Here is a 25,945-nt window from a genome sequence, read left to right as displayed (position 1 = left end):
TGTAAATATTTTGTGTGGCCACCATTATTTTCCAGCTCTGCCCTAACCCTCTTGGGCATGGAGTTCACCAGAGACTCACAGGTTGCCACTGGAGTCCTCTTCCACTCCTCCATGATGACATCACTGAGCTGGTGGATGTTAGAGACCTTGCACTCCTCCACCTTCCATTTGAGAATGCCCCACAGATGCTCAATAGGGTTTAGGTCTGGAGACATGGTTCACCAGTACATCGCCTTTACCCTCAGCTTCTTTAGCAAGGTAGTGGTCATCTTGGAGGTGTGTTTTGGGTTGTTATCATGTTGGAATACTGCCCCGCGGCCCAGTCTGCAAAGGGAGGGGATCATGCTCTGCTTCAGTATGTCACAGTACATGTTGTCATTCATTGTTCCCTCAATGAACTGTAGTTGTAGTTCCCTCAGTGCCGGCAGCACTCATGCAGTCCCAAACCCTGACACTCCCACAACCATGCTTGACTATTGGCAAGACAGGCAAGACACACTTGTCTTTGTACTTCTCATAGTTGCCGCCACACACGCTTGACCACATCTAAACCAAATAAGTTTATCTTGGTCTCTTCAGACCGCAGGACATTGTTCCAATAATCCATGTCCTTAGTCAGCTTGTCTTCAGCAATTTATGGGCTTTCTTGTGGCATTTCTTGTGGCTTTCTTATGGGCATCTTTAGAAGATGCTTCCTTCTGGGACGACAGCAATGCAGACCAATTTGATGCAGTGTGCGGCGTATGGTCTGAGCACTGACAGGCTGACCCCCCAACCTCTTCAACCTCTGCAGCAATGCTGGCAGCACTTATATGTCTATTTCCTGAAGACATCATCTAGATATGACGCTAAGCATGTGCACTCAACTTCTTTGGTTAACGATGGCGAGGCCTGTTATGAGTGGAACCTGTACTGTTAAACCACTGTATGGTCTTGGCCACTGTGCTGCAGCTCAGTTTCAGGGTCTTGGCAATCTTCTTATAGCCTAGGCCATCTTTATGCAGAGCAACAATTCTTTTTTTCAGATCCTCAGAGAGTTCTTTGCCATGAGGTGCCATGTTGAACTTACAATGACCAGTATGAGAGAGTGAGAGCAATATCACCAAATTTAACACACCTGCTCCACATTCACACCTAAGACCTTGTAACACTTATGAGTCACATGACACCAGGAAGGTAAAATGGCTAATTGGGCCCAATTTTGACATGTTTACTTAGGGGGGAAATTAATGTTTGTTGCCAGTGGTTTAGACATTAATGGCTCTGAGTTGTGTTATTTTTATGGGACAGCAAATGTACACTGTTATACAAGCTGTACACTCACTACTTTACATTGTAGAAAAGTGTCATTTCCTCAGTGTTGTCACATGAAAAGATATAATAAAATATTTACACAAATGTGAGGGCTGTACTCACTTTTGTGTGATACTGTATATCACACAGACACAGTCCTGGTATATGTCAAGACATCCAGCATTTGTAGAGTATATCTTGCAAAAGGACAACTTTCAATGATGCATATACATAATATGTTGTGCATATAGCTTACATAGCAAAAAATCCTCTTTTAGAGCAGTATATTTTTCTCTGTGGCCTAAAGCACAATTCAGTCCTTCATGCCCATATCATTATATCAGACACTCAGCAATAATCCATAATGACAACTTAGAGAAGTACTTATCGTTTAAAGTCCCCTTTTCATAGCCCATTTTCCAAATGAGCATCCATTCCTTTGTGTATAGCTCTCATGTTCATCCTAAATATACATCCATAAGGGTAAGCCCGCAGTGGAACGACAAAGCGTGTTAGCCTGAACGGTTTCGCCGGGTGTCCTGGCTGCTTCAGAGGCTGACCATGTCTGGACATACACTTGATACTTAGTTCTTGCACCAATGGACACATTAGTGTATTTTCAACCAGTTGGGACTTTGGACATACAAGGAGAATTATAAAAATCCTCACAAAAAAACCTTGGATGTCCATCAGATGCCCTGGTCTTTTTCCTCCGCTGCATCCCATGTACCAATAGAAATCATTGGTGGCAGCTATAACGTTTACAAGCAGATCCTAGTCTCTGTGTAGGAGTGTAAACAATGGCTCATGCGCCAATGATACCTGCAAACACTGTTTGTGGGCTTCATTAATAAATACATAGAGTAACAATATTGTCGTTATAGCATTTTTAAATTAGTTCTTTCATGTGAATACATGGCCATAATAGGTCAGTTATGTCATGAGCATCCCCCCAAAAAAATTGTATGAGATGTGGGCACTGTCCTTGGAAACATGTACTAATGCAAAAATATGTTTTTGAAATATCCATTTGCCCAGGAGCAGTGATTTTTTTAAAATACTTAAAATGAAAAATTAAAAAGTCCAATTCCTTTAAATAACTGCCTGTGAAGGTGTGCATCTCTGTGATGAACGTACAGAAAGTGTGCCTCATTTTAAATCCATTGTCAATCACGATGTCTGTCACCCACAAACTCTTCTAAAAAAAAAGACCAGCTTGCCAAATGACAGCTCCCCAAGCTGTGCTCACCTATATAACCCCTCACCACTTCAAACTATCGACATCGGCATCAGACATTTTGATTTCAGATACACTTTATTTCATTCTCCCACAGCTACCAGAAGATTTATGTTATTTTCAATATAAACGTTACTGCAGCTTACAATTTATTCAGCATATATTTATACAGTATATGTCATCATTTTTATCATTTCAATCTGTGGAAGTTGATTGATTTAAATTATGTAAAATAGCTGTATATCCTTTCTTCTAAAATTTTACTATTATTTTTTTTAACTTTTTTCCAAAAGTAACTTACTTGCATGTAGCAAAGACCATTAGAGGAATAAAAAGGTTTTTTTTTTGTGATATTTGTGATCTTAAGAAATCTACTGCCCATTCTGCACCTTTACAATGAAATGATTGCAGTCATCGAGTTTATGATCCGGGGCCAATCTCTCCCCGTATACAATGGAGGTTAAGGTTTGAGTTATTTTATTTTGTAATTGTTACAGCAGGATGATTAGTGGCCTGTAATGTTCCATCTGGGCCGGGGAACATAATTAAGTGTTCTGCTTCAAAGCCTTTGATTCACTGCGCAGGTTAGACTTTGTGTAAGACCAATATGTTACTTTTTTTATTACCATCGGGATGCTGTGACAGGAGCAAAGAATGTATAAAAAAAGTGTAAGACCAATGATATCAGATAGGAATTCTTTCAAAAGGGAGTTTAGACTTTTAAGGCAATACTTACAATAAGCTATATATGGAATTTTAATTCTTATTTTTTACAAAAATTAAAATCAAGTAAGATCCCATATGCTAAAAACAATTTTTCAGATTAGATTTTACAGTAATAAGATCTCCCTATTTTAGCATCCTAAGTATCACTGCTCAGCTGTGTTTCTGTATAAGGCCATTCCCTACATATATACAGTATTTTAACATATCCTAATGCTGGTTCTTCAGTGAAGTGGGGGCTACTTATAATACTTAACACGTTTCACAGATATAATAATTTATGCTTCTTCGGGAATATTTTGGACATAAGTAATAACTGCTCCAGTAAATTGTACCAATAGGGTGAGCACATGCCTTCCCAACAGCAAGTGTAGGGGCACTCAGAGCAGAGAGGACACAACCCCAAGCTTTGGTGAACTTCCTAAGTGGCAGTGGTAAACACAGGGAAGAGATAACCATAAATGGTGGTAGTTTAAGAGCCCATTCACATTGAGGCGACACGACTTCGGGGGGTGACCTGTGAAGTCGCGTGCACCGCGACTTCGGAGCGACTTGCAGAGACTTCACATAATGGAAGTCTATGCAAGTCGCTCCAAGGTCGCCCCAAAGTAGTACAGGACCCTTTTTCTAAGTCGGAGCGACTTGTGTCGCTCCTATTAGAACGGGTCCTGTACTACTCAATGGACCGCGACATACCGTGACTTGTCAGGCTGACAAGTCACGCTAATGTGAATGGGCTCTTAATCATAATTAGTTCTGCTAAGTGGAGCAATCAGGAGCAAAAGCTAAACCATGGCCATCATTAGCATGTATGATAACTCGTATAATCATACACTCTTAAAGGGGGTTGTAAGAATTAACAAAGCATATCCTTCTATAGTGTGCCTTAGCCTTAATCCAATGCAAGTTTAATTTCTCTCTGCTGTCTCCTTTCTCTGCTATCTGCATGAGTCACTTCTCTCTGCATGAGTCGACACCAGACAATTGATGGGACCCCTCTAGCACAAAGCAGATGATTGACAGCCTCAGCCATGCCTGTTTCCTTATGATTCTGTGTAGAGGGGTGCGTGTCCATTCCCTCCACTCAGATTTCAAATGACACTGAGTTCTGTGCTTTACTGCAGTGTGTGATGTCAGATCCCCACCCTTGCTATTGGAAGCTGAGAAAAATCCTTTGATATGTGTGTTGTAGAAGGTACAACTTATGTATGAGGATTTGTTTCACTTCTCTGTATCACCTGAGGCTAATTACTACACTGGGTATATGTTGGGGTTTACAACCACTTTAAAGCATAACTCCACTTTTGTTGAGAAAAAAAAACATTCCCCTCTGGGTGATCTCTGTACATTACAAGGATTTTACCAAATGTTGTTGCAGATTCCTACCTTTTGTTATTCTGAAGAAATGACTGTTTGTTCCTCTGTGCTGAGTGGGTCAAATGGGAGGGGTTTCATAATTATCTATCAGCTGTGGCAGCTGCAAGGCTCTTATGAGGAAAGTTGCTGGGCCTGTATCCCTTTAGATGTGTTCCTATTGGGAGTATCTCACCAAAAATGACATATTTGTTACAGGGAATGCCTGAAATCTGACTTGTATCTTAGGCAGACTTCTGGGAAAATTGGTGAGCCAAGCACACAAGCAGGAAATGATGTTTCTGGGGTGTGGTCAGTATACATTCTGTGTACAGAACAGCTCCCGGCAGCTATATTGCATTTTCAGAAAATTAAATTATCTGCAGATTAAAAAGGAAAGGTCATTTTAACACCATTCAATTAAAATATGATTTGTGTCGCAATTGTATACGCTATATTGTTTTTTCTTTATTTGCTGATTTTTTTCCCCACGAAAGTGGAGTTACCCTTTAACAGGCTTATGGGTGACTATGAATTAAGATAAGCCATCACACATAGAAGGAAGCATCAAGTTAAAATGTGCACCAAATAATCTCCATTGAACCACATAAAAAGCCAGGGAAGATCTCTGCTTGTGTCTTACGGGAGGATACTGAATGCCCATTCAGTGTTCCCCAAACAAGACTAAAGCAGAAATCCTTATAGTCTCTTCTAATCTGTCTGGGGTAATGAAGACTGCAATTTGACCCAATGGGGGGAGCTGTTGGAAGGAAAATGTGGAAGGTTCCATTAGTCACTTAGAAGAAGGTCACTATTTGCATATTCATAAAGATCCTGTTTTTCCGCCAGGACTCTACAAATTTAGACAAGCTTTACTTTATGTGCTATTTAAAGTCATAGTGCAAGGTTAATGAACAGACTTGAACAAAGGTTCACTGTAAAAAATTAAAAGGTTCAAGAAAGTATCAAAGTGTATATAAACCTTAAGAATTGCTTCTCCTATTTTCTCTTATTTGGTCTGTTAAATATGCTATTAAAAGTGTTTGATAAACTGTGTTCCTTGCCTGTGCTGCATCCTTATCATAGAGAAAAGAGAGAAGGGTGAGGTATTCTATCCCATAGGTTGAGTAAGTACTGCCCTCCTGGAACAGGAAGTGTGTTGTTGGCAGGATCACTTAGCAAAAATAAATGAAAACAAAAAGCTTAAAAAAGTAAACTAATGCAGCCAACACATGAAATAAATAAAACAGCGCTACCATCATATAAACATATACAGTATGTCACAAAAGTGAGTACACCCCTCACATTTTTGTAAATATTTTATTATATCTTTCCATGGGACAACACTGAAGAAATTACATTTTGCTACAATGTAAAGTATTGAGTGTACAGCTTGTATAATGGTGTAAATTTGCTGTCCCCTCAAAATAACTCAACACACAGCCATTGATGTCTAAACCACTGGCAACACAAGTGAGTACACCCCAAAGTCAAAATGTCCAAATTGGACCCAAAATGTCAATATTTGCATGGCCACCATTTTTGAGTTCACCAGAGCTTCACAGAATGCCACTGCAGTCCTCTTCCACCCCTCCATGACGACATCACGGAGCTGATGGATGTTAGAGACCTTGCACTCCTCCACCTTCTGTTTGAGGATGCCCCGCTGATGCTCAATAGGGTTTAGGTCTGGAGACATGCTTGGCCAGTCCGTCAACTTTACCCTCAGCTTCTTTAGCAAAGCAGTGGACGTCTTGGAGGTGTGTTTGGGGGTCATTATTATGTTGGAATACTGCCCTGCGGCCCAGTCTGCAGAGGTAGGGCATCATGCTCTGCTTCAGTATGTCACAGTACATGTTGGCATTCATGGTTCCCTCAATAAACTGTAGCTCCCCAGTGCCGGCAGCACTCGTGCAACCCCAGACCTTGACTCTCCCACCACAATGCTTGACTGTAGGCAAGACACACTTGTCTTTGTACTCCTCACCTGGTTGCTGCCACACACGCTTGACACCATCTGAACCAAATACGTTTATCTTGGTCTCATCAGACCACAGGACATGGTTCCAGTAATCCATGTCCTTAGTCTGCTTGTCTTCAGCAAACTTCAGGCTTTTTTGTGCATTATCTTTGAAAGAGACTACCTTCTGGGATGACAGCCATGCAGACCAATATGATGCAGTGTGCGGTGTATGGTATGATCACTGACAGGCTGACCCCCCACCCCTTCAACCTCTGCAGCAATGCTGGTAGCACTCATATGTATATTTCCCAAAGACAACCTCTGAATATTACGCTGAGCACGTGCACTCAACTTCTTTGGTCGACCATGGCAAGGCCTGTTCTGAGTGGAACCTGTCCTTTTAAACCGCTGTATAGTCCTGGCCTCCATGCTGCAGCTCAGTTTTAGGGTCTTTGCAATCTTCTTATAGCCTAGGTCATCTTTATAAAGAGAAACATTTATTTTTTCAGGTTCTCAGAGAGTTATTTGCCATGAGGTCCCATGTTGAACTTCAAGTGACCAGTATGAGAGAGTGAGAGTGATAACACCAAATTTAACACACCTGGTCCCCATTTACCCCTAAGACCTTGTAACACTAAAGAGTCACATGACACCGGGGACAGAAAATGGCTATTTGGGCCCAATTTGGACATTTTTACTTAGGGGTGTACTCACTTTTGTTGCCAGCAGTTTAGACATTAATAGCTGTATGTTCAGTTATTTTGAGGGGACAGCAAATTTACACTGTTATACAAGCTGTACACTCACTACTTTACATTGTAGCAAAGTGACATTTCTTCAGTGTTGTCAAATGAAAAGATATAATAAAATATTTACAAAAATGTGAGGGGTGTACGCACTTTTGTGAGATACTGTATATAACAGTCCAAATAAAGTGATATAATTAATGTAAAGTGCTCTTGTGATCCAATCTTTTTAAAAGTGCTCCACGTTATTCCATTCTGTGATACGACACACGCCCCCTTTTGTGTTCCTCCTTACCAGAAACAATGGACCTCCAGCTTTTCAGTCTGGGAGTCAAACAGGCTTGATTTAAATAGGACTGATAGGTCACAAGGAATGGATCAAGAACTCCCCAGTAGCCTCTAAGATGTTCCAGTAATCCTCAAGTGGGGAACAAAGAGAAGAAGCCAATAGTGAAGTACCGTAGGGTTGCAGTTTATTGGCGCAATAAAAACAGACTTACAAAATGGTAGCAGTAAAACAGCATGTAAACAGCAATAAGCTTCCGCGAACGCCATGACCACCATGTGTTCCACGGCAACCGGAAGTGACGTCAGTACAACTCGATACCGCAAGTTACGTCAAATTTTGTAATGCAGCCAACACATATAAAGACTGGTAAGCTGCAATATATTGAATCTTGATTCTTGGGTTTAGATACGCTTGAAAATACATCTGCAGGATAAAATAACTTACTGTTAAATTCATATACAGGTTTGTTTAAATCTATTTTCTTTTCACATTTACAGATAAAAACAAGGAAGCAAACAGAGCACCTTGCTCAGCCACCTTCATTTTACATTCAGAGAGGAAAAATAAAACTGCCAAGGCAGATGAAAAGGTTTGTCTTTTCCAGTCTTCAAGTACTAAGAAACTTTTATTAGCCTGTCAAATACAGAAGCCTAGTTACCTAGTTATTTATTTCTCTTAATTGAAAATGTCTGCCCCATAATTATTATGATAGGAAATGTACCTAACTAATCAATCATCAGCTATTAGAGGCTTACTAGTCTAATCCTTTTTCATTTCCCAGAAACTAGTGTTTTAATGTGAACTCAGCAACTGCATATATTTTGAACTATATTATGTATAATAAAAAATGGTTGGGAATTAATTTGTGTAAGTTAGTTTTCCGAGTTTATTAGATAATAATACGAACTTTGAAATTTTGCTTTGTGGCCTTTACTAAACCTTTTCATGTATTGGATTATAGGATGTTGGTATGAAGGTATCAAGTAGTGAGGATTATACGGCTAAAGGCAACAAGCCAGTGGCATCAACGCCAGTTCCAGGTTCACCATGGTAAGAATATTAAATTATATATGAATAAAATAATAATCACTCAATTGAATGCATGCCTAAATAGGATTTGTCTGTAACAAATCAAGGGGTCTCTGCGAAAGACTGGTTAGTGGGCCTGACCATGCAAAAAAACCTAATAACTGTGTATTAGTTAACAGCTGGGCAGAAGTGAGCTGTCTAAGGTCTACATGACGGTGCGGGAGGGGGTCCCAGTTACCATCTGAGCAAAGTTTTTCATAATTGGGCCCCTAAGTCTCTGAGAGTCCTGTACATTCTATATTATTGCATTTAATATCTTAGCCACTTTAGGTCTGTCCTATAGCAGTTTTACTGCTACAGGGCAGCACCTGTGTGGTGGATCCTGTATCTATACAGAACCCAACATTTCTGGACAGAGGGCGTACAAGTGCGCCACCGGCGGCTCACTTTCGCTGTGATTGCACACAGCAGAAGCAGATCGGCAGGTGAAGGGTACCCGATGTCCTCTGGCACTTGACGATCGTCAGGCAGAGAGACAGAACGGAAATCTGCCTATGTAAACAAGGCAGATCACCACTCTGACAGGAGGGAAGGGATGAAATTTGTGTCCCTGCAAAGCACGGAATACATTCCATTTCTTACCCAAGTAAACCCAAGTAAAACCTCACACAGTATAATAAAACACTGGCTAGGCACACAGTTAACCCTTTAATCTCCTCTTATGTTAACCCCATTCGCAGCCAGTGTCATTAGTACAGTGACAGTGCATATTTTTTTAGCAATGATCACTGTATTAGTGCCATTAGTCTGCAAAAAGTGTCAGTTAATGTCAGAATGTCCACCGCAATATCGCAGTCCCGCTAAAAGATGCTAATCTCCGCCATTATTAGTAAAAAGAAAAACAAAATTAATACATAAATAGAGAAAAATTTCCCATTGTTTGTAGATGTTAGAGCTTTTGCACAAACCAATCAATATACGCTTACTGAGATTTTTTTTACCAAAAATATGTAGCAGAATACATATTTAACTAAATTTATGGAGAAATTTGATTTTAACACTTTTTTATTGGATACGTTTTATAGCAGAAAGTAAAAAAATATTATTATTTTTTCTCAAAATTGTCTGTATTTTTTTGTTTATAACGCAAAAAATAGAAAACACAGAGGGGATCAAATACCACCTAAAGAAAGCTCTACTTGTAGGAAAAAAAGAACATAAATGTTATTTCGGTATAGTGTTGCATGACGGCGAAATTGCCAGTAAAAGTAACGCAGTGCCGTATTGCAAAAAGTGGCCTGTCATGAAGGGGGGGGGGGGGTAAATCTTCCAGGGGTCAAGTGATTAAAAAAGCATACCAAGGTTTATAGTAAGACTAAAGTAGGCAGTTTGTCTGTCTTGCATCCATACACCAAGAACCCAGAAAAGAAATGCCACCCTGCCATGCCAGCAGTTCAGTTCTTGTTTAGTGGCAACAGAGTGTGTGAACTGTAAATACACAGTATACAAATCCCCCAACAGGAATGCATATACTGCTCAGAATTCACTACAATGGAGACCAGATGGATTGTATTGGAAGGCAGGGCAGCAACTGGGACCTTTTATTATTACACAGCAATATGTTATTGACCATCAGCAACATGATGTTTGTCTGTGTGTGTTGACCCTGGCAGCCCTCCTACCCTAGGCTGTGGCCTGTGTTGGTTATGCAGAATTCTGGTCTTGTCTATTAAAGGTATACTAATTGTTTTTATAAAATAACATCCATTGTCAGCATTTGAGGGGCCATTTTGAATATCTGTTGCTTCAGTTCAGCAGCGAGTGAAATCTCTGACACAGGTTGGATCTCACCATGTATGAAACCATCTGACAGATGAAACCTCTTTATTGGCAGCCATAACCAGAATTATTTAATATGCTAATTTATAATATTTTTTCAGTTTATTTTTTTATTGTTATTATGCATGGGTTATAAAAATATGATGATTAATTATATGTTATGAACAGGGAAAATTGCTTTTCATTGGTTGGTGTGAGCAACACAATTCTGTCTTTAAAAAAATCCAATAACATATGAGCCCTGTCAGATGTTAGTACTACCCCAGTCCATACCAGGCCTTGATAAATACAGGCATTTTGAATCTCCGAAAAATGCTGGCTTTTTTTTAAATAAATACATAATTTAAAAACAAGAAACATACACTGGTTACTAAGAAATCATTGAATGTATAACAGATTTTGTATAACCGGATGTTGAAAGAGTCCCAGGGAGCTGACTAAGCTACCACAGAGATTTTTTGCAGGTCTCTCAGCTATAAGGTGCTTACAGTAAACTTTATGAAGCATAGGGGCCTCTCATTATGTAGATGCCCTAAGGTTGTCTCTACACATATCTGATCTGTTGAATCACCAGTGCATGAGCGTTTCATTTTTAGAATGGGTTTGTGGGGAGGCATAGGCTAGTTAGAATTCTACAGGCTCCCGGGGGCTCGGGAAGTATCTGGGAGTTAAGGTAAAGAGGTACGGACTGATGATGTAATAACGAGGTCATGAAGAGCATAGAAGGAAGCGGTGAGAGAAAGCAACAATGAGAGGTAAGGTCTACTTCCTTCAATCTGCCAAGCAATCCGGCCTCTTGTTTAACAGACAGAAATTTTTCTTTGGGTTGTGTCTGATCTGTATTTAGCAGTGCTTGATATTTAAAGGTAGGGTGAACTCATACCAGTTGAACTACATGCGCTAGAATTTATTATATGTACCTTTGTCAGAAGAGATTAAATCCTCAATTCACCAAATGCCATGCACCTTCATTCACATAGCGATGGTGGGTGGGTGTTGTTGTTTCCATAAGTCTGGGATACAGCTTCTAGCTGCACTGATCAAATGTGATGGAACCAAAGGTTTATAAAGCATTCTTGGTATATTGCGACAGTGTGGCAGAAAGAAGGCAGGGTCCATGGGAATTGTAAAACCTGTAAAGTTTTGCATTATACATCTCATCTCTGACCAGAAAGTCTGCAGTATATCACTTGTCAGAATATGTATAGGATGTCTCCTGTAGCTAGACCACATCCCCAGTAGAGATGTCCCGAACTGTTCGCTGGCGAACAGTTCCCGGCGAACTTTGCATGTTCGCGTTCGCCTCGGCGGGCGAACATATGCGATGTTCGGTCCGCCTCCTATACATCATCATTGAGCAAACTTTGACCCTGTACCTCACAGTCAGCAGACACATTCCAGCCAATCAGCATACCTCCCTCCCAGACCCTCCCACCTCCTATAAAAAAGCAAATGCAGCATCCATCTTAGATTCATTCTGAAGCTGCAGAGTTAGTTAGAGCAGGGAGAGGGCTGCTGTTGCTGCTGAATTGATAGGGAAATCATTAGCTAGGCCAGTGTTCTGTGTCCACTCCTGCTGTAAGGACAGCATCCTGACAGCACCCCAAAAAGCCCCTTTAAGGGCTGGTATTTCAGTCTGCTTTTATTTATTTTTTTCTATATATTTATCAGGCATTTTTGGAGGCAGGCGTGATTTTGGGATTAGTGTCGGTGGGGGGGTCTAAAAAGTGTAGATCATTTTTCAGTAGAGCAGGGATGGTGGGACCCTCCTTTTTACACCTATATGATCTTTTTTTCTGGTTCTGGGCATGCTACAGAGCTGAAACTTCACAGGTACACTTTTTAGACCCCCCAGACACTAAATCACACAAAAAAAGTTTTTAAAAATTGTAATTTTTGATAGAGAGCCAATTATTGGAAAAATTAAAAAAAAAAAAAATCTTTGGATTTATTGTCTGGGGGGTCTAAAAAGTGTACCTGTGAAGTTTCAGCTCTGTAGCATGTCCAGAACCAGAAAAAAAATAGAATTAGGGTTAGGGCTACGGTTAGGGTTATTTTTAGTGCTTAGGTTTAGAGGGTTAGGGTTAGAGGGGTAGGGGTAGGGTTACTAACTTTAACCCTAAGTATCTCACCATAACCCTAACCCTATCCCCTAACACTAAACCTAACCCTAACCCTCTAACCATAACCCTAACCCTCTAACCTTAACCCTAACCCTCTAAGCCTAGCCATAAAAATAACCCTAACCCTAAACCTAACCCTAGCCCTAATCCTAACCCTAACCCTCCAACCTTAGACTTAACCCCCTAACCCTAGCCCTAACCCTAATTCATATTTTTTTCTGGTTTTGGACATGCTACAGAGCTGAAACTTCACAGGTACACTTTTTAGACCCCCCAGACACTAAATCCAAAGATTTTTTTTATTTATTTTTTTTTATTTTTCCAATAATTGGCTCTCTATCAAAAATTACAATTTTTAAGAACTTTTTTTGTGTGATTTTGTGTCTGGGGGGTCTAAAAAGTGTACCTGTGAAGTTTCAGCTCTGTAGCATGTCCACAACCAGAAAAAAAATAGAATTAGGGTTAGGGCTAGGGTTAGGGTTATTTTTAGTGCTTAGGGTTAGAGGGTTAGGGTTAGAGGGGTAGGGGTAGGGCTACTAACTCTAACCCTAAGTATCTCACCATAACCCTAACCCTATCCCCTAACACTAAACCTAACCCTTAAAGCCCAGTTCCTGTCCCATTTTGGTCAGTTCTGGTCTGTTTGCGGATGTTTGCGGTGCGTTAAACGGGGAGTTTGGTCTTTCACTGTGAAGCGGGCGTAACCCTTACACTACCTGATCGATACAACATCATACCTGATCGTATACACACACTGGATGTTGTAAAGCACGTTATTCCAAACAATTTAGGAATGTTAGGTGATTTATGCCCTTTATGGATTAAAACCCGACTCTGCGTCAACTACGTAATTTTCCATGGGAGTTTTGCCATGGATCCCCCTCCGGCATGCCACAGTACAGGCGTTAGTCCCCTTGAAACAACTTTTCCATCACTATTGTGGCCAGAAAGAGTCCCTGTGGGTTTTAAAATTCGCCTGCCTATTGAAGTATATGGCGGTTCGCAATGTTCGCCGGTTCGCAAACATTTGCGGAAGTTCGCGTTCGCCGTTCGCGAACATTACATTTTATGTTCGCCACATCACTAATCCCCAGAATATCAGAGGATGAAGAGAACAAACAGTGATGCTTGAGCAATAGGTTTTGGGGGGTTGTGATTGTAATGTTCTGGTACCTTTGGGTACCCTAATTACTCTTTCATAAGTGTATGCGCCCCACCATTCTCTTTTGGTAAGGTGCGCATACACCTTTAAGACTGATGCTGTCATCACTGAGCGCCGGACTGGATGGCTATTTAGATCGCCGGCTCTCACTCACATGTGTTCGTTCAAACTGCTTTGTGCCTTGATGCTAACCTGTCTTGAAGCTCTCATGCTTGCAAGCATACCTCGCTGTCGGAACCACGCTGCGCTGATCCCTGTATCCCGCTACCGGATCATCCGCTCTTGCCGAACCTCTCCTCTACTACATTGCTATTAGTGATAAGTACCCCACAGGGGAAACCTCTATAACTTTCATACTAAAGCTTACACTATCTAGCTCTGCATACTAAGGACTATTACTACATCTGCATTATCTAAGATTGCTAGCTCTTGAGCCTACTACCACCTGTTCTTGCGCTGGGTTGATCTCTCTTGTATGTCCACCTGCTACTCTGTCATCTGCTACCATACATGATTGATAGCGTTTCTCTACATGACTACTGAAGTGGAATATTTCTGCAGCTGAAAATCCACATCATACATAAAACGCAGGAGCGTTACAGATTGAACGAACCACAAATGGATTCAGCAGAAATAACCACTCAGATGACACAATTAAAACAGCAAGTAACTGCGTTAATACACGCACTTGCTGAATTAAAAGAAGACAATCAGGCTCTGTCGCAGCAGGTAATTAGACTGACACAACTTACCACTGTTCAGTCCCCTGAACCCAAAATAAATCCTCCTTTGGTATTTACAGGCGATCGCAAAAAATTTTGTGAATTTAAAAACGCATGTGAGTTACTTTTCTTGCTAAAACCCCGTACCTACCTTACTGATCACATTAAGGTTTGTACTATTATTTCTTACCTAACAGGCGATCCTCGGGCCTGGGCAGACTCTCTTTTTGAGAAAAGCGATCAGCTTCTCAACTCCTATGCCTTGTTCCTAGCAGAACTCACTAGCCTATATGATGATCCCAATAGGCAGAGTACTGCCGATCTTCAATTAAGATCCTTGAAACAAGGTGGGAGACCTGTAGAAGACTTTGTCGCAGAATTCAAGAGATGGACCCTTGATTCAGAATGTAATGATGCATCTCTGAAAACCCAATTTAGGCTTGGCCTATCAGAGGCCGTTAAAGACGAGCTCGCCCGAGCGGATCTGCCAAAAACCCTGGATGCATTGATATCACCATAGATAGAAGACTACGAGAAAGAAAGGCTGAGAAAATGGGAATGCCATTATCCAGTTCTTCTCGGATTTCGGCCGTTGACCCCGTTCCTATGAAGGTAGGAACCATACGCCCACCTCTATCAATTATGGAAAGAGCCAGAAGACGATCTGGTAATCTCTGCTTGTACTGTGCATCCCCGGATCACAAGATAAACGTCTGTCCCCTAGTCTACAAAAAGAAGGGTGAGTGTTCACATGTCCTCCTAGGGGGATTGACAACTTCAATCACTAACCCTTATCTTTCTGTTTGCTTGACATTACAGTGGGACCAGAACAGGATTACTACTAAGGCCATGATTGACACAGGATCTTGTGGAAATTATATTGACATACGTTTTGCTGCTTTAAATAAAGTTCCTATTATTTCTAAACTTAAACCTGTCTCAGTGAGTCTTATTAACGGTGTTCCTTTATCCTCCGGTCTGATCACTGATCAGACACAGGCACTCCTAGTCACTACTAACGGGTCTCATATGGAGACCACTACCTTCGATCTAATACCTTCACCCCACTTTCCTATTGTTTTGGGACTTCCCTGGTTGCACACACATCAACCAACCATAGATTGGAAGGAACGGACCCTGACCTTCCTCTCTTGCTATTGCGAGGGTACGTGTAACCTCCCGTCTTTCGGGAAGATCCTGTCTGTGGTGACAGATGAGATTGCACCACTATGTTATCAGGATCTCTCTGAGGTTTTTCTTGAGAAAAATGCTCAAGCACTACCTCCCCATCGAGACTATGATTGTAGCATTGATCTACTCCCAAATAGCAAATTGCCGTTCGGTCATGTTTATCCTCTTTCACAGGATGAACTTTCCCATCTCAAAGACTATTTGGATGAGAATTTGGAAAAAGGTTTTATTAGACCTTCCACTTCTTCCACAGCAGCAGGACTCTTTTTTGTCCGCAATAAGGACTCAAGTCTCAGGCCTATTATCAACTATAGGCAATTGAATGCTATTACAATAAAAGATTGCTATCCTCTACCGCTTATCCCTGAGCTCATTGAGCAGGTGCGTGGAGCTACCTATTTTTCAAAATTGGACCTGAAAGGAGCATACAATCTCATTCGAATCCGTGATGGACACGAGTGGAAGACTGCATTCAGAACCAGATACGGATTGTTCGAATATCTTGTAATGCCATTCGGGCTATGCAACGCCCCTGCAGTTTTTCAACAATTTATAAACGATATTTTCAGAGACTTACTAGATGTCTGTGTTGTGGTATATCTGGACGATATACTTATATATTCAAGATCCCTGTCTGAACACATAAGACATGTAAGACTAGTATTATCGAGATTGCTTGCACACAACCTTTATGTGAAACTGAAAAAATGCTTGTTTCATAAAGAAGAGGTACTCTTTCTAGGCTACATCATATCCAAAACAGGAATCGAGATGGACATGAGTAAGATATCCTGCATTCAGGATTGGCCTACACCAACCACACGCAAGGCGCTACAGCGATTCCTTGGATTTTCAAATTTCTACAGGAAGTTCATTAGAAACTTCTCTGCCATTGTGAGACCCCTCACACAGCTCACTAGCATTAAAAAACCATTCAAATGGTCAGATGAAGCAAATAAAGCTTTTCACCTGTTAAAGACAAGGTTTACTTCTGCTCCCATACTACGCCATCCAGACCCATCCCTCCAATACATTCTGGAAGTAGATGCGTCAAACATGGCAGTAGGAGCAATACTCTCCCAACGACCAACTCACACTTCACCACTTCATCCAGTCGCCTTTTTTTCTAAATCCCTAAGCAGTCCCGAGATAAATTACCCCGTGGGTGAAAAGGAACTGCTTGCTATAAAATTGGCTCTGGAGAATTGGCGACATCTACTCGAAGGCACCCAATTACCAATACTTATATACACGGACCATAAAAATCTCCAATATCTTCAGACTAACAAAACTCTCTCGCACCGACAGGTACGATGGTCACTATTCTTTTTAAGGTTTAACTTCCTAGTGACCTACACACCTGCAGATAAGAACAAAAAGGCGGATGCACTATCACGACTAACTGAAGAAAACTACTTCGAAATCCCTTCCGTTCCTATAATACCTCACAAACGCATTATTGGAGTTGTCCGTTCCTTAAAGGAAGAGGTTTTGCATGGTATAAGTTTGGATTCACCCCCACCACAACTAAATACTGATGCAGAAGGCTTCCTCTACTACAACGACAAACTTTACATACCACCTACCATACGCACCAAGATCTTGGAATTATCACATGATGTGCCTATGGCAGGACATATGGGTATGACAAAGACTCTTAATCTGATTACCAGGCAATTCTGGTGGCCTGACATGAAAACATCTATACAAAAATTCGTCTCTTCATGCAATGTCTGTGCCAGGTCCAAAATTGACACTACGAGACCATCCGGTCTACTATGCAGTCTACCAATACCCCAAACTCCATGGGAAGTTGTGTCCTTGGACTTTATAGTGGAATTGCCTCCTTCCAAAGGATTTAATACCATCTTAGTGTCAGTGGACCATCTGACAAAAATGGCACATTTCATTGCTATTCGCAGACTACCTTCGTCCAAACAAACGGCAGAACTCCTGATTAGTGTTGAGCGAACACGGACTGTATTATTCGTGTTCGTACCGAATAATTGGATTTTTTGTACCCGAACACGGACACGGACACTTTACTGTATGTTCGGGTAAAAATCCGTGTTCGGTCGTTTTATTTCCGGGTTTTGCATGCTTTGGCGCTCTTTTCATGGCGGGCTTTCAACAGCCAATCAACAATCGTTTAACTGGTGTGCCTTAAGCCATCCCAGCCATGCCTGCAAATGTCTCAGTAGCTGTGATTGGCCGTCTGAAGCATGTGACCAAGTCTTTATAAGTTCGAGGCAGCCGCAGCGGCGTCATTATGCTGCTTAGATTCAGGGACAGAGCACACATCAACGTGCTGGCTGCTGATTAGGGAAAGATAGGCAGGAAAAAACCATTTGTGTCCGGATAGAATTGAGGGACAGGTCGGAGTGTTTAGGCAGGGCGAGTTGTAGGCATTTTAGGGATAGAGTCTGCTGAATTATAGGGTCAGTGTCTTCTACAAACTACAATCGATATTGCTGTGTGGGGGGTGGGGTCTGCACTCAATCCTGATCTACGATCTCTTCTCAATCCTGTTAGGGACAGAGTCTGCTGAATTTTAGGGAAACTGTGTTCTACAAACTACAATCGATATTGCTGTGTGGTGTGGGATTGGAGATAGGCAGGTGTCAGTGATCCACATCCATTTTTCTGTGTGTGAGCTGCAGTGAACACAATCTTTTTGGGCTGCAGTGAACACAATCTTTTTGGGCTGCAGTGAACACAATCTTTTTGGGCTGCAGTGAACACAATCTTTTTGGGCTGCAGTGAACACAATCTTTTTGGGCTGCAGTGAACACAATCTTTTTGGGGTGCAGTGAACAAAATCTTTTTGGGGTGCAGTGAACACAATCCTTTTTGGTGTGCAGTGAACACAATCTTTGTGGGGTGCAGTGAACAAAATCCTTTGTGGGGTGCAGTGAACACAATCTTTTTGGGGTGCAGTGAACAAAATCCTTTTTGGGGTGCAGTGAACAACATCCTTTTTGGGGTGCAGTGAACACAATCTTTTTGGGGTGCAGTGAACAAAATCCTTTGTGGGGTGCAGTGAACACAATCTTTTTGGGGTGCAGTGAACACAATCTTTTTGGGGTGGAGTGAACAACATCCTTTTTGGGGTGCAGTGAACAAAATCCTTTTTGGGGTGCAGTGAACAAAATCATTTTTGGGGTGCAGTGAACACAATCTTTTTGGGGTGCAGTGAACACAATCTTTGTGGGGTGCAGTGAACACAATCTTTTTGGGGTGGAGTGAACAACATCCTTTTTGGGGTGCAGTGAACAACATCCTTTTTGGGGTGCAGTGAACACAATCTTTTTGGGGTGCAGTGAACACAATCTTTGTGGGGTACAGTGAACAGAATCTTTGTGGGGTGCAGTGAACACAATCTTTGGGGGGTACAGTGAACACAATCTTTGTGAGGTGCAGTGAACACAATCTTTGTGGGGTGCAGTGAACACAATCATTGTGGGGTGCAGTGAACTCAATCTTTGTGGGGTACAGTGAACACAATCTCATACTTCTGAAGGTTTGAGGGTGCTGCCTGTTCCATACTCCCCCTACTCCTCATCTAGCCTTTTAGGGGTACAAACAATAGTAATTGGGGCCTAGTGTGGTTGTGTACGTGTGATATACATACACTTTTTTGGGATCATATTTTCTATTCCGCTATTTAATCAAAAACCTTTGGGGATCAGTTAAATTGGGGGATAGTCTGTGTTGGTACGTGTGAGAGAGATCCACCTTTCCAAGTTGTTGGGGTTCATCTCATACTTCTGAAGGTTTGAGGGTGCTGCCTGTTCCATACTCCCCCTACTCCTAGCCTTTTAGGGGTACAAACAATAGTAATTGGGGCCTAGTGTGGTTGTGTACGTGTGATATACATACACTTTTTTGGGATCATATTTTCTATTCCGCTATTTAATCAAAAACCTTTGGGGATCAGTTAAATTGGGGGATAGTCTGTGTTGGTACGTGTGAGAGAGATCCACCTTTCCAAGTTGTTGGGGTTCATCTCATACTTCTGAAGGTTTGAGGGTGCTGCCTGTTCCATACTCCCCCTACTCCTAGCCTTTTAGGGGTACAAACAATAGTAATTGGGGCCTAGTGTGGTTGTGTACGTGTGATATACATACACTTTTTTGGGATCATATTTTCTATTCCGCTATTTAATCAAAAACCTTTGGGGATCAGTTAAATTGGGGGATAGTCTGTGTTGGTACGTGTGAGAGAGATCCACCTTTCCAAGTTGTTGGGGTTCATCTCATACTTCTGAAGGTTTGAGGGTGCTGCCTGTTCCATACTCCCCCTACTCCTAGCCTTTTAGGGGTACAAACAATAGTAATTGGGGCCTAGTGTGGTTGTGTACGTGTGATATACATACACTTTTTTGGGATCATATTTTCTATTCCGCTATTTAATCAAAAACCTTTGGGGATCAGTTAAATTGGGGGATAGTCTGTGTTGGTACGTGTGAGAGAGATCCACCTTTCCAAGTTGTTGGGGTTCATCTCATACTTCTGAAGGTTTGAGGGTGCTGCCTGTTCCATACTCCCCCTACTCCTAGCCTTTTAGGGGTACAAACAATAGTAATTGGGGCCTAGTGTGGTTGTGTACGTGTGATATACATACACTTTTTTGGGATCATATTTTCTATTCCGCTATTTAATCAAAAACCTTTGGGGATCAGTTAAATTGGGGGATAGTCTGTGTTGGTACGTGTGAGAGAGATCCACCTTTCCAAGTTGTTGGGGTTCATCTCATACTTCTGAAGGTTTGAGGGTGCTGCCTGTTCCATACTCCCCCTACTCCTAGCCTTTTAGGGGTACAAACAATAGTAATTGGGGCCTAGTGTGGTTGTGTACGTGTGATATACATACACTTTTTTGGGATCATATTTTCTATTCCGCTATTTAATCAAAAACCTTTGGGGATCAGTTAAATTGGGGGATAGTCTGTGTTGGTACGTGTGAGAGAGATCCACCTTTCCAAGTTGTTGGGGTTCATCTCATACTTCTGAAGGTTTGAGGGTGCTGCCTGTTCCATACTCCCCCTACTCCTAGCCTTTTAGGGGTACAAACAATAGTAATTGGGGCCTAGTGTGGTTGTGTACGTGTGATATACATACACTTTTTTGGGATCATATTTTCTATTCCGCTATTTAATCAAAAACCTTTGGGGATCAGTTAAATTGGGGGATAGTCTGTGTAGGTACGTGTGAGAGAGATCCACCTTTCCAAGTTGTTGGGGTTCATCTCATACTTCTGAAGGTTTGAGGGTGCTGCCTGTTCCATACTCCCCCTACTCCTAGCCTTTTAGGGGTACAAACAATAGTAATTGGGGCCTAGTGTGGTTGTGTACGTGTGATATACATACACTTTTTTGGGATCATATTTTCTATTCCGCTATTTAATCAAAAACCTTTGGGGATCAGTTAAATTGGGGGATAGTCTGTGTTGGTACGTGTGAGAGAGATCCACCTTTCCAAGTTGTTGGGGTTCATCTCATACTTCTGAAGGTTTGAGGGTGCTGCCTGTTCCATACTCCCCCTACTCCTAGCCTTTTAGGGGTACAAACAATAGTAATTGGGGCCTAGTGTGGTTGTGTACGTGCGAGATACATACACTTTTTTTGATCATATTTCCTATTCCGCTATTCAATAAAAACCTTTGAGGATCAATTGAATTGCGGGATAGTCTGTGTCGGTACGTGTGAGAGAGATCCACCTTTCCAAGTTGTTGGGGTTCATCTCATACTTCTGAAGGTTTGAGGGTGCTGCCTGTTCCATACCCCCCCTACTCCTCATCTAGCCTTTTAGGGGTACAAACAATAGTAATTGGGGCCTAGTGTGGTTGTGTACGTGCGAGATACATACACTTTTTTTGATCATATTTCCTATTCCGCTATTCAATAAAAACCTTTGAGGATCAATTGAATTGCGGGATAGTCTGTGTCGGTACGTGTGAGAGAGATCCACCTTTCCAAGTTGTTGGGGTTCATCTCATACTTCTGAAGGTTTGAGGGTGCTGCCTGTTCCATACTCCCCCTACTCCTCATCTAGCCTTTTAGGGGTACAAACAATAGTAATTGGGGCCTAGTGTGGTTGTGTACGTGTGATATACATACACTTTTTTTGGATCATATTTTCTATTCCGCTATTCAATAAAAACCTTTCTAGGGCAAGATCTTAAATTACAGAAATATGAGGAGACCGTCAAATAAGGGCCGTGGCCTGGGTCGTGGTGCTGCTGGTAGAGCTCCTGTTGCAAGGAGAGGACATGGTCGATCTGTGCCAGCTACACGCACAAGTGAAACACCTTCCTCAAGTGTGAGTAGGCGACAGAACCTGCATCAGTATTTGGTAGGGCATCAAACGCCCCTAGAAGTGATGAGGCCAGAACAAGTTGAGGCGATAGTAGATTGGTTTGCTGCTGACAGTGCCTCCAGTTCCTTCACATTGTCTCCCACCCAGTCTACTGCAGAAAGGTCAGAGTTGGCACCTGCAGCCAATGTCCAACCGTCTTTCACCTCACCCCCTTGCAAATCAGGCCAGCAGTCTGAGCCCCAAGCCATACAGCAGTCTCTTATTCTTTTTGAGGACTCTGTCAGCAGGGTTTCCCAGGGCCATCCACCTAGCCCTGCCCCAGAAGTGGAAGAGATTGAGTGCAGCGATGCCCAACCACTTATTTCTCAAGATGAGTACATGCAAGGATCATCGCAGCACGTCTCCGATGATGACGAAACGCAGGTGCCAACTGCTGCGGCGTTCAGCATTGTGGAGACCGACAAGGAGGGCAGGGGTGAAGACTGGGTGGAAGATGATGTGGAGGACGATGAGGTCCTCGACCCCACATGGAATGAACGTCATGCAGGTGACCTGAGTAGTTTGGAGGAAGAGGCGGTGGTCGCACAGAGCCACCAGCACAGCAGAAGAGGGAGCAGGGTGCAGAAGCGGAGCAGCCGTGCCCTAGACACTACGCCCGCTACTGCCCAACGCAACAAGGGAACGAGCGCACCAAAGTCAGCTCAAAGGAGTTCTCTAGCGTGGAAGTTCTTTAGAAAATGTGCTGATGACAGGACACGAGTGGTTTGCACCCTGTGCAATCAGAGCTTGAAGCGAGGCATGAACCTTCTCAACCTGAGCACAACCTGCATGATCAGGCATCTAAGTGCAAAGCACGAGCTGCAGTGGAGTACACACCTTCAAAACCAAGAAACGTCTCTGGCTCATCCTGCTTCCTCTTCTGCTGCAGTCTCGGCCGCTCCAGCCACATCTGTAGTGATACCGGCACCTGCCACCCCGCAAACAGACGATCTGTCAGCAACACCACCACCTGGGTCACCAACAACCATCTCCACAATGTCCCGTGGAAGCGTTCAGCTTTCCATCTCCCAAACACTTGAGAGGAAGAGGAAGTACCCCCCTACCCACCCGCGATCCCTGGCCCTGAATGCCAGCATTTCAAAATTATTGGCCTTTGAAATGCTGTCATTCCGTCTGGTGGAGACGCACAGTTTTAAAAACCGTATGTCGGTGGCTGTCCCACAGTACGTCGTGCCCAGCCGCCACTACTTTTCCAGGCAAGCCATCCCTTCCCTGCACAACCAAGTGGGGGAAAATATCAGGTGTGCACTGCGCAACGCCATCTGTGCCAAGGTCCACCTAACTACGGATACGTGGACCAGTAAGCACGGTCAGGGGCGTTATATCTCCCTAACGGCACACTGGGTAAATGCAGTGGCGGATGGGCCTGAGGCGGATAGCAATTTGGCGCATGTCCTTCCACCACCGAGGATTGCAGGGCGCTTCAGTTTGCCTCCTGTTCGTAACTCCTCCTACTCCGCTTCCTCATCCTCTACCGCCTCCTCATCCGGACAGCGTAACACCTTCACCACCAACTTCAGCACGGCCAGGGGTAAACGACAGCAGGCAGTTTTACAACTTGCCTGTTTGGGGGACAAACCACACACCGCGCAGGAGTTGTGGAGGAGCATGGAACAGCAGACAAATGAGTGGTTGCTGCCAGCGAGCCTCAAGCCCGGCCTGGTGGTGTGTGATAACGGGCGAAATCTCATAGCAGCTCTGGGCCTAGCCGGTTTGACGCACATCCCTTGCCTGGCGCATGTGCTGAATTTGGTGGTGCAGAGGTTCCTTAAAAACTACCCCGATATGTCAGAGCTGCTGCAGAAAGTGCGGGCCGTTTGTGCGCACTTTCGGCGTTCTCACCCTGCTGCTGCTCGCCTGGCAGCGCTGCAGCGTAACTTCGGCCTTCCCGCTCACCGCCTCATATGTGACGTGCCCACAAGGTGGAACTCCACCTTGCACATGCTGGAAAGACTGTGCGAGCAGCAGCAGGCCATAGTGGAGTTTCAGCTGCAGCACGCACGCGTGAGTCGCTCTGCGGAACAGCACCACTTCACCACCAATAACTGGGCCTCCATGCGAGACCTGTGTGCCTTGTTGCGCTGTTTTGAGTACTCCACCAACATGGCCAGTGGCAATGACGCCGTTCTCAGCTTAACTATCCCACTTCTATGCCTCCTTGAAAAAACAATTCGGGCGATGATGGAAGAGGATGTGGCACAGGATGAGGAGGAGGAGGAGGATGAAGAGGTAACATTTCCAAGGCTTTCAGGGCAGTCATTCGCAAGGGGCTCCGAGGGTGGGTTCCTGCACACGCAAACGCCAGGGACGCAATTGTCCAGCAGGGGCACAGTTCTGGAGGATGAGGAGGATGAGGAGGAGGAGGAGCTGGAGGAGGAGATGGAACCATGTTCACAGCAGGGTGGCACCCAGGCCAGCTCATGGCCATCACTGGTGCGTGGCTGGGGGGATACAGAGGACACGGACGATACACCTCCCACAGAGGACAGCCTTTCGTCGCCTCTGGGCAGCCTGGCACACATAAGGCGATTACATGCTGCAGTGTCTCCACAACGACCGCCGAGTTGCCCACATTCTAACTTGTGCTGATTACTGGGTGGCCACGCTGCTGGATCCCCGTTACAAGGACAACGTACCGTCCTTAATTCACTCACTGGAGCGCGATCGCAAGATGCGCGAGTACAAGCGCACGCTGGTAGACGCCATGCTGCTGGCATTCCCATCTGACAGCGGGGCCACAGTGGAAGCACAAGGCAGAGGAGGAGGAGGAGGAGGTCGCCAACGCAACCAGGGCACCGCCAGCACCTCAGAAGGCAGGGTTAGCATGGCCGAAATGTGGAAAAGCTTTGTCAGCACGCCACAACAAACAGCAGCACCAGCAGCTCAGATGGAACGTCTTAGCAGGAGGCAGCATTTTACCAACATGGTGGAGCAGTATGTGTGCACACGCCTACATGTAGTGAATGACGGGTCTGCCCCCTTCAACTTCTGGGTCTCCAAATTGGGCACATGGCCTGAGCTTGCCCTTTACGCCTTGGAGGTGCTGGCGTGCACTGCAGCCAGTGTATTATCTGAACGGGTATTTAGCACGGCTGGGGGCGTTATAACAGACAAGCGCAGCCGCCTGTCCAGAGACAATGTGGACAAGCTCACGTTCATTAAAATGAACCAGGCATGGATCCCACGGGACTTTTCCGTACCTTATGCAGAATAGCAATGGATACCGACCTTACCCACCCATTGTTCCATTTTTGCTCTTTCTCACTCTTTTGGGGTGTACCCTCATTTAAAATTTTTGAAAAGAAGCAGTGTTGGCTACCTCGTCCTCCTCCTCAGGGCCAGATTAATGTAGGGGCTATTGGAGCTGCAGCTCCAGGCCCCTACCTTTTATATAGGCCCCGGGTTGGCCATATTCACTGTTACCGCTCTTCTGTCACTTGTAAACACAGAAGTCTGGCTTCTATGCTCGCTTCCCCAGGCAGCACCCTCAGAACCTCCCCACACAGCGTGAAGGCCGGACAAGGAGGGACAGTTGGCGATGCATGGATGTGTTTATGGGCTTCAGAGACAGCATCCCATGTTGAATTAGGCATGCATGGCTGCACCCTTCCTCCTCTGGGTGCATGGCAAGGCACGGCCCTTAAGGCCCTTCAAAATCCTCAGCACCAAGCCCATGATGCTGTTAATCCGGCCCTGGTCCTCCTCCACCGCCGCTTCCACCTACACCGCCCATAGGTGTGCGCAGCCTATTGCATTAAGGTGTGCACCCCAAAGTTGAAATACACATGCATGTGTTTGCCAGCAGGGAGAGTAATGTATCGGGGCCATGTACCTGTAGGCAAGGAGAAATAGAGCAGAGCAGGTCCCAGGGAGATCTTTCCCATCTCCTCACTGGCAAT

At 43.7% G+C, this 25,945-nt stretch overlaps 1 protein-coding gene across 1 annotated transcript in view; it reads left to right on the top strand.

The window, feature by feature from the left end:
- Window positions 1–25,945, top strand: part of TCERG1L (transcription elongation regulator 1 like) — a 417,427-nt gene that overhangs the window by 291,324 nt on the left and 100,158 nt on the right. Inside the window, exons 6-7 of the mRNA XM_082267390.1 lie at window positions 8,102–8,193; window positions 8,566–8,654. Of these exons, the coding sequence (XP_082123516.1) occupies window positions 8,102–8,193; window positions 8,566–8,654 (181 nt within the window). The remainder of the gene's footprint in view (window positions 1–8,101; window positions 8,194–8,565; window positions 8,655–25,945) is intronic.

This window comes from Pelophylax lessonae (genome assembly GCF_965119305.1).
Source record: "Pelophylax lessonae genome assembly, chromosome: 9".
NCBI lineage: Eukaryota > Metazoa > Chordata > Amphibia > Anura > Ranidae > Pelophylax > Pelophylax lessonae.
The sequence above is the reverse complement of the archived record's forward strand: the minus strand, read 5'-3'. Positions and strand labels throughout refer to the sequence as shown.